At 40.2% G+C, this 16105-nt stretch overlaps 1 protein-coding gene across 13 annotated transcripts in view; it reads left to right on the top strand.

Annotated features, from left to right (window-relative positions):
• The window catches only part of dmd (dystrophin), a 1591310-nt gene that overhangs the window by 1187036 nt on the left and 388169 nt on the right, over positions 1 to 16105 (top strand). For all 13 annotated transcript variants that reach the window (XM_067992781.1, XM_067992785.1, XM_067992782.1 and 10 more), the window contains 2 exons: positions 5075 to 5222; positions 7630 to 7779. In XM_067992781.1, coding sequence (XP_067848882.1) covers positions 5075 to 5222; positions 7630 to 7779 — 298 coding nt within the window. The remainder of the gene's footprint in view (positions 1 to 5074; positions 5223 to 7629; positions 7780 to 16105) is intronic.

The raw sequence follows: 16105 nt of genomic DNA on the forward strand, positions 1-16105 counted from the left end.
ATCCTAAAGCAGTTCTTATACATTCAATCCTTTATATCACCGAATTGGAAAGGTTTGTAGAAGGGGCGAGGAGTTCATTTTAAATGGGATTTGGTCTACAGAGTCAGCCCCAAATTAGATCTAAAGCATTCTTGAAATTGCATCCTGGCAAGCTGTATGCTCAGTTCTGACATCATGCCTCAGTACTTCGTGGTTGGATTCTATTGCAAAAGACGTCCGAAAAGCAAAAAAAGATTTAACTCTTTAAAATTGTACTAATTTACCAAAGAGTTTCCTCGAGAAACATTTTTTTTAGGATTTGTAAGCTGTCTGTTTCAGGAATTCTTCATTAGTATTATCTCACTGACAAGCCAGTTCTTTCCTGTGTTGGAAAGCCGAAAGGATTGCATAATGCTGCATAATCAAACAAAATCTTAGATGATAAAAATAGTGTGAGAAATATCTCAGTGAAAGAAATTCTAATAGTGTAAAGATCAGCGGAGGGGTGCACTGCTTGCCTCAAATCAGTTATAAATAGTTTTATGTAAAGCTTAATTTATTCTGAACAGAATCGTATAATTCCATCATATCACATCACACTTTGAGATGGGAGAATGCGGAAAGTCTCCTGAATTTAATTACGGGTAAAAAAAAACACTGCTGAAAATAGCCTACAGGCAGCAATGCAATCACTGTCACTGCTGAGAGCCCATCTTTCAATGTTATTCTCTGAGAATCTACAAGAAAACAGGTTCAATTGTCAGAGTTCACTCCTCTGTCAAATTCCAAGGTTGTGATTTTATGCGATTCTGGTGGCTTTCTTCATCAGGAATGTATTAGTTCATAACGCAGCACAAGTTAGTAACTGTACATACATTCATTGGTCTCAAAAGTTTAAACAAGACTGTAGCATTAGAAAACATCACTGTTCTAAAAAAAACTTTAGATATAACTTTGGAAAGGTGCCTTAAAAGCATAGTTTTATCAAAATGTGCTCGACAACCTTTTGCTTGTTTGTTAAACATTCAGACATAATGTCACATTCACATTAAATCTGCAGTTGCATCATAAAAATCTCATTGAGTTGATTGTGGTTGTTACCATGGTGGTGAAATTGGCAGGAACCTATTTACTATTCTTCTGCCCCAGACCTAAAGATAAGATAAATAAATTCTAAAATCATTGTATGGGAAAATGGATAACGATAACTGATAAATCCTGTGTTGCTATTGGTGAAAGGAAACATCCTTTCATGCACAGGGTACTTTTCAAACTGATCTATAACATGTAAGTAAAATAAATTTACACTTAAGTGCCATGTTTGCCACAAACTGAAGGTTTTACTTCTCTGTTTTGATTCAGGGGACAGACTGTTGATTCAGTTTTGTATACTTTGAACCTCATAGGCATCATTAATATCATAATGTTTTTTGATACCCATTATCAACAGTCAGCACTCAGCAATAGCTGTAAATGTTATGTTAAACCAAGGCCTGATCTGCCAGTGTCAATATTAAAGATTGCTCGCTCCCTCAAACACCACCAGCAAATAAAAATTAATTGGTCACTCATCGTACTAATGTTTGTGGAATCTTGCTGCAGTGTTTTGTTTACATAAGAACAGTGACTACACTTCAAAATAATTAATTGTATGTGAAGTGCTTTGAGATCTTTCTGAGAGAAATGATGTTGCCATGCAAGCCCTTTAGTTTCTCAACAAAAAAAATCTAACAGTGGCTTTTACCATCAAACTATTTAATTTGAATTCCCCTTAAAAGTTCTCAATAACTGAGGAAGCCCGTCTTTATTTAGCAAACATAAAATATCTCATGTTAATGAACGCATTGATGTGCCACCAGTCCAGTGAGAATAAAGGAAGGAATAATTAGCATTAGCTTGAATGTTTTCTTACATAAGACAGCACAAAAATAAATTATAAATCCAAATGCTGCTGATAAAGGAGAACCCCAGGGAACAGGTACTTGAATCCAAGTGCTCTATTTGGGTTCCAACCATCTTTTAAAACTTGATTTGGATATCTGACCGTGAATCAGTGAACATGAGCTGGGCTCTGTTGGTATTTCGCACCTTCAGGTAAAAGTGAAGGAATTTTAAGCACAAATGTACAGCCAGTTTCTTTATCACTGGATAATCATTCTCAACCCTTTGATGGCTTGAATAGCAATAAAGTGGCTGAGCAGATACTTTAGTGGGGAACTTGGTGATTTTGGTCGACTACTTATAAAAATATCTTCAGGCATGCACAATGGACAAGAACCATAAACGTGCCACTAAATGTATGGTAGCAATTCCTTAAAGTGAAAGGCACATCTGAATGTGTATTTGGTCAAAAATAATATTTTTCTTATGAACTTCAGAATAGCCAGTTACATTGAAAGTCTTTGCAATCGTACGAAGTAAAAACCACTTCTCTCATCTGGTTTAATATGTAATTTGATCCCCGTAAGGTAGTTCTACCCCATAAGTTTTTTCAGGTGTTCATTTTCTCCATTTAACTTTTCACATTTCTGGTGAAGTCTTGTGTTTATAGGTGGTGGGAAGGAGATGTCAGTGCTGGTGAATAAATGGTTCAGTTTTGAAACCAATTATCAACAGTCAGCACACAGCTATAGCATGAGCTAATTGTAAAGTGGGGCTTCCTGTACAGTGCCTTAATAATGGGCCTTAGGGTTTTTTATAATACAACTAGTGTTGGTGTGAAGTACACTGATGCTGCAGGTCTAATGTAAATGCAGCCCTAATCTGGATAAAGATCTGACCTGACACCAGAAAGAAGCATGATGTGGAGATGCCGGTGATGGACTGGGGTTGACAATTGTAAACAATTTTACAACACCAAGTTATAGTCCAGCAATTTTATTTTAAATTCACAAGCTTTCGGAGGCTTCCTCCTTCGTCAGGTAAATGTTTACCTGACGAAGGAGGAAGCCTCCGAAAGCTTGTGAATTTAAAATAAAATTGCTGGACTATAACTTGGTGTTGTAAAATTGTTTACAGAAAGAAGCAGAGTGAGATTCCCTGCAGGGCCTTAACACCTGATTTAGACTGCGCAGGTTTAGTGCTAGTGGAGTTGAAACTGCTTTGCACCGATGCTATAAACTTGTAGGACAGGGTTTTCTGCTACTGTGCTCACCAGCCCACAATTTCCGTTCACTGCTGTCATGGGCTGGCGAGTGCAGAAGCACAAAACCCTCGCAGTAGTGTAAATGCACCCCCATGTATTACCCTCTAAAGAGTTGCTAATTTACCGTTAAATTGTGTTGTGGACCTGTAGCCATTAGGGAGAAATTTAAGAATATCCAGAATCCTTTCATATAGAACCACAACAATTAATAGAGAGGAGAATGTCATCCCAGCAATCTAGACCAGATTCCAAGGCAACGAACAGCTTACATCAAAATGACAATACAAATGCAGGAAATATCCCACGGTCTTCACAAATAGACATAAAGACAGCGGACGTGGAGTTGGAAGGGAGGTTTAGGAGGGGTGACATGAAAGGGTCAAGGCGATGGATCTTGAGAGAGAGGTTCACTGGGATGAAAATAAGAACATGCAGAAACATGCCAAAAGGATGCTGGAAATTGCAACAGAGCTCATTTCCCCTTCCAAAAAATTGCACTTTTATGTACTTCAGATTTTTTCCTCTGTATAATACAACAGATGGAATATTAGGTATAGATGCAGTTTAAATCATGAAAAGTTCATGTCCAGTGCACTCCCACAGTAAATACTTTTTTTCATGTGTCATTCGTGAAGTCATTGGAATTTACAAAAAAGAAACTGAATTGCAGAATGTGATCCCAAAACAGTAATAAAGATCCTGAAATCCAATGTAATAAAATTGAATGTAACTTATTGAGTTGCCTTGAAGTAGTGTCCTTGGTCATAGGCCTTTGTTCAGTGCTGGTAATCAACTGTACATTATTTTTTGAGTAGTCAGCTTTTTTTTGGAGCTGTATCAGTATTTTTGGAAGCTGTCAGCTTTTCTGAATTCTGTAGGTTGGCATGTGTACTGCAGGCCCATCTGTGGCTACGAAACAATATGCCAGGAAAAGATGGGAGGAGGAAAAATCAAGGCTGTGGTCTGTCTCAGCACCAGACAATATTGGTGTATACATCATGGAAATTGTGCTGATTGTGCATCTCAACAGCTTGAAAGAAATATAAATTTTAAAACATGAGCTTTGGACAAACAGTGGGATCTTATCAGAAGTAGTGGTTTGGCTAGGAAGTGATGTAGTTCATCACAATAAGGCTGGCAAATTTAGTATCAAAGGATGTTTGAATTTAACCTTTTAACTGAGGAATTATGAAGGCAACTCTATTATCAACATTCTACTGGACTTCTGTATTACTAAAAATTGGAAATAATTGAAGATAATAAAAACATCACCATTGAATTGTTATATAGGAATGGATGTTATACTCTGGGGAACTTGATGAGATGTCAGTCGTCATCTGCAGTATTCATCAGTCTTAGCCACAGTATGATAAACAAATGGCAATGTATTACAAGTTGCACAAGTGTTGAATTCTATTTCCATCACTAATCCATGTACAAGCCCAAAATCAGTGAGGGTCTATTTTTATATCTTTTTAACCAAGTATTTCTACTATTTCATATCTGCCATACACTTTTCCTGTGAGTGGATTACACAGGTGAGCAGACAGTTTGTAATGCCAGAATATGGATGTGCGATGCCAGTGGTGCAAATATAGATTAATGTTGGGGCAACTTCTGACATCAGAAAATGCAAAATACAAGGTCAACAAGATTTAGTATGCTGTTCATATTAACGTGACCGTCTTGATGAACCTGACATAGTGCAGAAGCACTGCAGTACTTCTGCCGACAGTAGCCCGAAAAAGCACAGTTGTATAAATACTTACTTAGTCCTCAGTATTTAGCAAAGGGGCATGATGGTTGCTTGCCTGATTTTATAAAAATATAGTAAATTTTCCAACAGTACAAATAGAGACTGAAGAACTGACCGTGGAAATATAGTTGCAGGTAGTCGTAATTCCCAAATACGATTCATGCGAGTAATCTTCATTATTCTACCCATGACAGGTTAGAGGAGGAGAAGAATATTCTTTCAGAATTACAGGAAGACTTGAATGAATATAGCGGCTGGCTGGAAGGAGCAGAGAGCATTGTGGGAATAGAACTTGACCCTGGAAATGAGCAGCAGCTGAAAGATTCACTGGAGAGAGTCAAGGTAACAGCCAAGCATTGCTGAAAGGATGATGTCTCCCCCTGTAATGTCAAATTAATTCTCAGTTCTTTACACAAGTTCACCTAATGCATGTGCAAATACATACTTAGAAAGTCCCTTTGAAAAGCACTGTGCACATTTTAAAGTTTTTAAATTTTATGCCATTCAGAATAAAATTATAAAATCAATAACATTCCCTGCAATGGTCCAGTGGGTTATAGAGCAGTTGTACTCAGCAATGTGGTATTGAACTACACCGACCAAGAAGGAGCTCAATTTGAATGCTGGCCTGTGCTGCTATCAGATCTGAGCTCAGGTAGCAGCAGAACAAATGCTCTCGTTGTCCGTGGGGAATTAGGGATCCTGTTCCTGATCACAATCCAGTGATCCCCACCTAGAAAGCTAATGTATGTAGGCACTGGATGAGGCCACGATCAGGTTCAGTTGTGGTGCCCTATGGATAAATAGTTTCCTACACTTGCTGTTTGTGGGTGCACACATGAAGACTGGCCAGTACTGGAAGACCACTGATGTCTGCGCAACCATAAACAGAATGATGAGCGGTAATGAGGGAAAATTGGATGAACAAAAAGAAACAGTAGAAAAACCTTTGTAAGTGTTAAAATTTTAATATCTTTTTAAATAACATTTCTGCATTTAAAGCTTTGTGGCGAATCCAGAAAGCGTTTAAAAAACCTGGCAGTATTTAATTTCATGAATTTCTTTGATTCTGCATTATGCATTCAAATATGTAGGGAATCAGATTTACAAATGTTACTGTATAAAGGCAACATATATTGAAAGCTGGAAAGGACACAAAATACTCTAAGGGTTAAAGCCTGATGTGGTTTGCCAGCCACTTCAAAATAGTTGTTGGTTTCAAACATACCCACACATTCGGTAAACTATTTACTTAGGGAATTAGCCTTAAAGTGTTAAATTTGCATTTTTATTACTTAATTAAATGCAGACAATTTTGCTAAGAACATCACATCACGAAGACGATTGAAAGTTGCCGGTGTGGAGTAATAAAAACATCCATTTGGGGTTTTAAATTCTCACATCTAAGACATTTACTCTGAAGTGACTGTTTCAAAAAAGAGATTTTTAATAATCTCTTCACTAAAGAATAGTTTATATCTTGGATGTGGTACAAAGTATTCAGAAATCAAAATGTTGTTGTATGTAAATCTATAAATTGTTATTTTGTTTTTACCATTACATTTTTGTAGCACCAGGCATTCGTTACGATTTTTGTGCTACACCTATGTTATATTGACTAAATCCAATTGGTGTGTTTAGTATGGGAACAAGAGCACAACAAAATATAGAACAAGAAAAGGCTTCTTGGCCCCTTAAAGCGGTTCCTTTCAGCAAACCACATACAACATACACTATCAAGAGTCCTTCCCAATTTACTTAATCTGAGAAAAGTGAACCGTCACAGGTAAAACTCCCAAAAAGATAACACACTGAAATTTCTCTTTGACTCCTGAAGGTAATCCAGTACAGAGTTCAGGTATCAATCTAACATGATAATTAATGTTATTCAACCCTGATAAGTCATGTTCCAAAGGCGACTTTTCTATGGTCGCAACATAACTCGAGTATTGAGGGAGGAGGAGATTTTTTTTAAACGGTGGTATTGCCCCAGAAATGTATTGGAGCAGGACTTCTACCGACTGTTCTAACCCCACTGTGACCCCGACCCATTTCCCTGAGTCAGGGTCAATTACTGGATGGGCTTCCAGTAGTATCTCTGTTCTTCAGAGGGAGTCTATCACAGCCGGGGGAAAATATCCTGATGCTTTTGCAGGGCATTAGCTATAGCATCAGAAATGAGTAAGACTGGATTTAAAAGGGGCAGTACATGTTGATATTTTGTTAGCTCTGAATGTACCCAGTAGCAGAAAAGCTAGCGTTTGGAGGGGTTTGGAAATGGAGAGGTGGCCAGATCTTTCATCCATTGAAATGATTGCTGCTGCACTATGGTTCCCCTACTGCTTCCTTTCTTCTGGCCTTCCTCTCCTAGGTGGGAGGGAAGGAAAATCGGCTAAAGTCTTAAGCCCTAACCACTTGCTGTCATTACATGTAGTAGATGGGCAATAGGAAAGCAACTAACTGTGCTGGTAGTGGGTAGAGGAGAAAAATGTGTGCTGCCAGTTTATGCAGAGGGAATTCAGTGTTAGACCTCCCTGTCCCATTTTCCTCTGAACAGTGCTTTGGGACCACCTGAAAAATAAGATGGATTCCTGGAAGAAAATCCAGCTCATAGTATCTTCTAACTTTCGATCTCACCCTTAGTTGAATACTAACGTAACCAATTATAAACATATGATATTGTATAATTTAATATTGGGTAATAACAGTCCACAAATAGAATATGCATTTCCTCTTTCAATTTCTTCAGCTGCGAGTGGAAGAATTACCCCCACGGAAAGGGATATTGAAACGCATGAATGAGAGTGGAGGAGTGGCACTCAAAAGCACGTCTCTGACCCCAGAACAACGCTTTAAACTGGAAACTAGACTCCTGCAAGCTAATAATCGCTGGACAAAGGTATAAGCTAATGGAAAATTCACACATCCCAGAGAATAGGAATCTTTAATAAAGTGGTGGGGATAATAATGATTAAGTTATTTAATCAATCTAAGAAGAGTGAATAGAATGTAAAATCTCCATATTTTCTATTAGGTAAAAACTTCTTGCTAGAGACCTATTTGTTTAATCTATATCATTACTAGAATTCTGCCTGATGTTATGAATCAGTGTTCCTCTTTGGCTTGATTTCAGATTACCAAGCTAATTCTATTTAATACTCTGCAGTACCCACAAGAGATTAATTTCCAGTTTATTGATTCACTTCACCCAGAAGCCTTAGTTAAGGTTTTTGGAAAACTTTTGTCTTAACTTTTTAAAATTGATAACACAAAATGACGTATGTTGCATTGAATTATATCATTGTTTCACTTGCGTATTGCAGACTTGTGATGAAAATGGCACAGACATGTTTCTTCTTACAAAAAAAAGGTTTGCTGAGATCATTTGCAAGAGGACAATGCACTTTAACTTTCCATGAAGAAAGACGTAACTTCCCTACCCAGTTTCACTGCATTTGCTCCTTGTCCTTTCACTGTGTGCTCCCTCTCTTCAGGAACCAGTGCCTTCATTCCTCCCTCAGTTATATGACCAATTTAAGTCAATAATTTTCCTCCCTGATTTATTAATTGCCTAATTTGGTGGTCAGATTTCTAAGGTTAGCAGAGGGAGAAGTGATGTGGTATGCAGATAATGATAGAAATGATTATAAAAGTTGAGATGGTCTAAAGAGCTGACTATATACTTGTATGAGAGCGTAACCTTGTGACCTGAACTGGATTTTCTCGTGTACTCCTTCAATCTCTCCCAAGCAGGGAAAGTAACTAAACAAGCTAACAAATTGCTTATTGTTTAGTTCATGGGAAAAACAACTTGCATTTAGCATATTGACAAGCATTTGGCTTGGTGTCTTATTTTTAAACTTGTGAGAACACACTTTACTTAGAAAACAATAACAGTAAGTCTTTTCATAAATCCTTTCTGTGTAAAACGGGTCAAAAAACTCTGAAACATGGCAGAAATCTTCAGCCTCCAGTCCCAAAAAAGACGATCCCTCCTGTTCCAGTTTACAGTAGGGTCAGCATCACCACCCCAGGGCGGGGGTGGGGGAGTGGTGCGGACGGTTTACACTACCAACCAAGGCAAATTTCACCTCAAATCAAGTCCAAGCCCAGGCTTTTGGCAGAGGCTGAGGCCTTCAAGTAAGAACTTTAACTAAGGCAATAAAGGACACAGAAGACGATTCAATGGAAGTTTTACTTGCTAAGAAAAAATGGCAGATGTAAAAATATTCAAAAACCATTTTGTGGGAATCTAGTGGTCAGACTGCGCAATCACAGAGTGATATACTGTTGCTGTAAGATAGAAGCCATCTTATTGTGTGTCTACAGGAGTAACAGGAACGATAGTGAATTTTCAATGAAACTTATACCCACATCGTTAATTTAATACATAATAGTAATAGATATATTTGGATAGTATAGACTGAGATGATCAAATTCTCCAGGGGACATGCTAGTTCTTATGCTGCTGGGGCTGGGGTACTGTGCGTGAAGGATAGTCAACCAGGATTGAATAGCGAAAATAGGTAAATATTCTGCATCTGACCAGCTTCTGAAATTAGAGAATAACTGAATAAACAGGTGAACTAGAGTTTTCGATAGGTTAGATAGTCCATGGTTTGTGGAAGAATTGGGTTTGGTGAACTGACTGGCCTTTCTTTGTTTCATGTTTGCTCAACTTGGAGCTTGAACCATTTCTAGTCAAGGATATCTCCATGACTCATACCAATGATGCCCAGTGACAAGCCAGAAGGAACCATGCCAGTAATATGATGAGATGGACAATGTCACGTTCTTCTTTCATTCAAGGGGGAACATGAATTACTGTAAGGTCATAATTTAGCTGCTTAGGAGGGAAGTTAATAAGACTCATAGGGGAGAAATTGATTAGCTCCCAAATACAGGTGGGAAATGGGCAGTGCACCCTAAGAGATCGGCCCAAGGCTCGTCCAAAATTGGTCCTAGGGCCTCAATACCATGAAACCGAGGAACTGGGATGTCAATTGGGCATCCCGATGAGACTCGCTAGTCGGGTGCAGCTTAAAACCGGCTGGCTCGAATGCTGGCAGCGGCCCCCAGGTAGGCCGTGAGGGGCTGTGAGGCAAATGGCATGGGGGAAGCAAAAGCGGCTGGCAGCAGCCCACAGTATTGCTGCGAAGCTAGGAGATAATTGAGAATAAATTTACTTACTTACCTTGTCTTTGGTGTCCTCCAGTAGTCCCTTTAAGGAACATTGGTTAGGCTGCTGTAGACCCGGAAAAACTAGTCAGAGCTTGCTCAGTGCATGCTCTGATTCGTTTTTGACCAATTCAGATTGGGGCCCCTCATTGGCATATTCATGGAGCCTAATGCCTATTTAAGGCGTCCGCCAGGGATGCATGACTATCGCTTGAACCAATATGGCGTTGGACGTATTTCAGGTGCTCTTGGGGTCGGGATATCGCCCTGCAAAATTGGACCTTTTTGCCCCTATATCGCTCCCGAGTAACAGGTGATAAAAGGTACAATTGCACCCCTATAAATTGTGGTACACAATTCAAATGATACTGAGTCCTCCTTCAATGACCCTAGGCTGTTCAAGTAGGAAGTCAACCTGCCTGCTCCTTCATTACTTGTACTTTATTCTGAATGGTGATGTTAGTGATTTATGCTAAAAAAAAAAAATTTTTGTGGGGGGAAACTAAATACATGAACCCTCTTGCCAATAGGATTGTCTATGAAGGATGGCTACAAATTGCTTTTGCATTCTAACGTGAGGTAATGAGTAGACACAGGGAACTGTGCTTGCCAATATTTACAGTGCCTGTTCTATAGGACCTGTTTAGTATAACAGTTCTGTAATCGGTTTCTCACATTTTATTGTGCAGTAAATGGATTGATAGATTAGGCCCAGAGCCAGTGAACCAAGGCATTGGAGGTTTGCTGTAGGAATTTAATACAGTTTAATGTTATTCCTGGGCTGTTGTCAGTAGAGAGAGATGAGCTGGATTATTAGAGAGTAAGCGGGGTGCCAGAATTCTCATCTCCCTCATTCATCCAGCACAGCCTTTCAGACTCCTACTGTATATCTGATGAGTATTATTGCAGAACATTGATAGTGGCCTCCATGTTTTTAAATATGGATATTTTATAATGGAGTTAAATATAGGTTGCCAAGCCAGCCAACCCAGTGTTAATTCCAAGTACAAAATTGATTGGTTTTACTGTCGCAACAGTGGGACTGAAAATAAAGAAGACACAGGTTAAATTAAATCAAATTTTTTTAACACTGGCCACAGAGAGAGGCCTTTAGCAGCTGCACGGCTTGACTGCTCATGTGGAGAGTGTGACAGATGGATGTACAATAGCTGCAACGCACCAAAGTCACGGCAAGGTCACAGTTCACATTCAGCAGCTTGTTTTGACAACGTTAGTACAAATTTCACTGACACCAATAGTAACAGGCTCATCAAAGTTAGGAAACTATCTTTTCTTCCAATCCCAGTTGTGCAGGATTTGCTTTCCAGGCCGACACAACCTGAATCACAATACTGGCAAATCCTTGGACGCCACATCACTGTATCTGTGTCAATTAGACTCACTCAACTATAGTGAAACATTTTTCCTTTTTAGCCTTTATTTACATAGTATTTAATCACAACTTTTAATTGATATTATTAAAACTAAAATACAAGTAAAACATTTCTGCAGGTTTCAATGTAATAAGGTTTGGCATTTTTACTACTCTCAAGGAAATAAAATGAGAAGAAGTTTTGCATCTTTTTTTCATTCTGCTAAATATCTGCCATAACATGCATTGTCACAATTTATTTATTGCCTTGTCAATAAAATCCCTACAAATCACACCCATATATTCATAGACATATACAACCTGATCTTGCAAAACAGACAAAGATGAAGTTATCATGGCCCAATATAGGGGACAGGCAGGCTTACTAAATTTTTTGATATAAGGCCTGCCCCTATTTTGAATAGACCAAATTTACATAAGAACATAAGAAATAGGAGCAGGAGTAGGCCAATCGGCCCTTCAAGCCTGCTCCGCCATTCAATAAGATCATGGCTGATCTGATCCTAACCTTACAGGTAAAGTTTTCCCAGAACGCTGGGCACTTAGCTTATTTAGCAGAGGACTGCATAATCTAGGGAGGCAATAGCTCTTAAAGGGCTGCAGCTCCCCATAAAAGGGGAAGTTGTGGTGGTGTCAGTCAAGCTGACTAATTGTTCACAGTGGTAGAGTGGAGACATGGCTCCCTTTGATGCTATAGGATTGAAGATTCAGTTGCAGAAGGTGCACATCCTGTTCCCTCATAACTTGTTGCAAATAAGGTCAAAGTGTGCTAATATTGGGAACAAGATAAAGGTGAGCATGCTTCTCATTTTTGCACATGGTTCTCATGGGACACATCAAGCATAGCACAGACTTAAGGTGGGAATTGTCTCAGCCTCTGATAGTTACTATTTGAAACACTGTACACAACTATTTTCTTTTGTACGTACACTCACATTGTGCCTAAACTGCATGGTACTCTTTTGAAATTGGAGGTGGCAGCTGAGGCATCATGGCGAAAGTGCTTCTCTGCTTTTTGAGGGTTTCTCAGTGGGGCCAGCAACCACACAGATGATGGTCCTGTTCTCCTTAGTGCCATATCCCCAGCGTTTCTTCTCCTTCAAATAACGTGGGCACCATGGAATGTTATGCATTGAAAACATCATGCCTGCCTCCTGGATAAGAAGTACTGATGTGGGGAACAATGGCCCCGATATTTATGGGGAGGCGGGAAAGGAACCGGGGAGCGTGTTTGCAGAGGGAAATGCCAGGAACGCGGAGGTCCTGCCAAATTTAATGGCAGGACCTCATTATCATTTTTTAATTCCGTTCCCCACCCGGCAGCTGGCCAGATTGACAGGCTGGCCGGCTGCTGGAGGGGAAAGCCAGTCGTCGAAAGCCGCAGCCAGGGATCGTCGGCAAAGATTGCGGGGCATAAGGGGGGTCGGCAAAGATTGCGGGGCATAAGGGGGGTCGGCAAAGATTGCGGGGCATAAGGCGGGGTCGGCAAAGATTGTGGGGCATAATGGGGGGTCGGCAAAGATTGCGCGGCATAAGGGAGGGTCGGCAAAGATTGCGGGGCATAAGGCGGGGTCGGCAAAGATTGTAGGACATAACGGGGGGTCGGCAAAGATTGCGGGGCATAAGGGGGGGGTCGGCAAAGATCGCGGGGCATGGGGGGGGGGGGTGTGGTGCTGATTGCGGCAGAAGATTTGCTTGAGGGGCCGGGGGAGCATGAAAAGCATTTACCTGCTTGATCCAACTGCTCCTGTCCCAATTAAGTTGTTGTGTTTCCCGAGCCCTGGGAAACCCGGAGACTCGTGCACAGTCCCCAGCAGTCAGTAGGGGGGGCAAGCCCTTGGAAACTTTGCTGCCATTGGAAATAGAGGCCAGAACCACCACTTTTGGTGGTGCCCACTGCCTTCAGTGCCATTAATGATGTCTAATTGACTTTGACTGTTTGACAAAAACTTTGAGGTTGCTGTCGAAAGTCATTATAAGATATTCAGTTAACATCAAATCCCAGTGATACATGAGATACATTCCACTGCATTTTACAGGGTAAACATCAGATTTATTCTGAGATTTTCAATACCAACATTAAAAGGTTAATCCTGACATCATCTTAAACTGGCAGAATATTGGTAATCATTGCAGATGTGAAGTAGAAGCAAGTTGTCTGGAATCCTGCATGTCTTCTTGCCGCATGGTTTTCGGACACAATAATTTTTAATTCACATATATCCACACAATTAAACTATGATATTTACAAGGAGTGGACATGGGGTAGATGGTCCATGTTATTGAAAATCATTGTACCAATCTATGCAAACTGATTTGTTTTCCACTGGCTACAACTGCTTCAGAAAGGTATTGATCCCATATTTTCCACAGTATGTCAATATGTGTTGGTCCAGTTGAAACAGTGATAGTTTTCTACATAAATGATGTTTCACCATAATCAAATTTATCTCGAGTTTGAACATTTACATATGTATAATCCTATATTTTGCAGCAAATTCCATTCCAATAAACCAGGTATGAATGCTTTAGTGCAAGCCAGTGTGTCAGCTACTTATGAATCTGTTACATCAGATTTTATATTTGTATTTATATTTTAAGCAACTTTACAGGGTATAGCCATTATTGCTTTGCTTGTGTAGAGGCTTATAGATACATATTAATTGGAAAAAAAGGCTTGCATTTATACAATGCATTATCATTGTCTCAAACCACTTAACATGCAATGATACTTTAACATGGAGTGACTTGTTATGTAGGCAAACACAGCAGCCATTTTGTTCACAACATGATCTCACAAATTAGCAGTAAGATGAATGAGAGGTTAATCTGTTATTAATTGAAAGAGGAATGTTGTACAGGACACATAAATTTTTCAATGGGACTTTTACCATCCACTTGAATTACTGAAATTGCTGGGATCTTGGTGTAACATTCATAGGCTAGCACTTCTGACAGTGCAGCATTCCTTCAGTACTGCAGTGGAGTGTTTGCTTAGTTAATGCACTCAAATCCTGTTGGGGGACTTGAACCCACAATATTCTGAACCAAGGTTGAAAATGCTATCAACTGAGCCAACCTGACACTGGAATTGAGTAGCTGAATGTGAGTGCCTTTGTGCGAGCTAAGTGGGTAACAATTACTGTCCCAAAAATGAACGTTTTACTGCCAGAAACATTTAGTTTTATTGAAGAAATGAGCACTGTACTACTGACATCCTGAAGTAGCATTGGGGAAATTTTAACTGGAAGAAGGATTCAGGCGACCGCCAAACACTCACAACTTTGGCAACGTAAGGTGCCCAGGCCTCATCTACGTGCTGCCAGTCAGCTGTCTGCCCGAAATGGGCGGGAAACAGCAACTGGCTGGCAGGTGGGAGCAGAGGTTTCGGTGGCAGGAAGCCAAAAGGCACCAAAGGAAGGCTTGCTGGCAAGAAGATAAGTGGCAGGGAGCATTCCTGCCCCACAAGGAATGTTAAAAACCTTAACCTTAAATGGCCCCTTCTGATCCGAGATCCACTTCCCGCTGTCTTCCCTGCTCAGGCCAGAGCTAGAATTGCAGTCGGTGCCTGATGATATCATCGGATCCCAATCTGCTTATTTAAGGAAGGACCCCGTGGGCTTTAGGTGGGTGCCTTTGTTGCCTGTAGAGAAGAGCAGTTTAAAATTGGAAGACGGTGGGATCAGTGCGGGATAGCAGCGGTAATTCATCGGTCGATTTTAACTCTCTACCAGCTCTGTTTCTGCTTGGCAGGTAGGGTTAAAATTGTGTAGTGCTTTGCAGTTTTTCATAAGCACTCATCATCCTTTGCAATACTAAGGTTATTATGAAATGTTCAATATGGTGATTTTCTTTGAGAAGATATTGGGCAGAAGTTCCTTTCTCTGCCCTCTGGGAATTCCAGCAATGTTTTCAGACACTATTGTTGATACTTTGATTTACATACAAATCAGTCAGTTATTTGGTCCTAACCAGATATCTTTGCAAACTCTGAGAGCAAGAGGCAGGAATAAGATTAGAGTATAAATCATGGTATTCCAGTAGTAAGAATCCTTTTGTATTGAAGAACATTTAATCTTCAGTAAGAATTGAGTGCAGAAAAATTGGATGAGTTGGGGTTATGAGTCTCTCCCATTTGCTGTTTCTTGATCCATGTTCACATTCATCACAGACTGTCTCATTGAAACACAAAGGCAAGAAATCCCGCAATTGCTCAACGGTAACCAATCCAGTTTTTTTTAGGTTTGCCACATCTTGAAGATGAAATGTTCCAAAGAAAGGAATTCGGACTTTTGGACTCCCATAACTCACAGTGCTGCTATAGTAATAATTGCGATTATTATGCTAATGGGTCAGCTTACAGAGACTTGGGGCTCGATTTTAAAAGTAAAAAACGGGTGGGTTGGGGGCGGGGGGGCATTTTAAATTGCCACCATTTCACAACCGCCCCCAACCCGCCTATTTCCAGTTTTCACAGGGGGGGCGGGACGAGGGGCGTGTGGCCAACCCGCTCTCAGGAGGTGGGTCGGGCCCTAAAATCTTTCAAGGAGGTTTTAAGGCCTCCATTTTTAACTAATTCCCCTTTTCAACCCCGGAGGGGGGGCGGGATTCCCGGGCCTTCTCTTTTACGCCTCATGAAAGGGAGGCGGGAAGG

The sequence above is a fragment of the Heptranchias perlo genome, chromosome 11 (assembly GCF_035084215.1).
Source record: "Heptranchias perlo isolate sHepPer1 chromosome 11, sHepPer1.hap1, whole genome shotgun sequence".
Taxonomy (NCBI): domain Eukaryota; kingdom Metazoa; phylum Chordata; class Chondrichthyes; order Hexanchiformes; family Hexanchidae; genus Heptranchias; species Heptranchias perlo.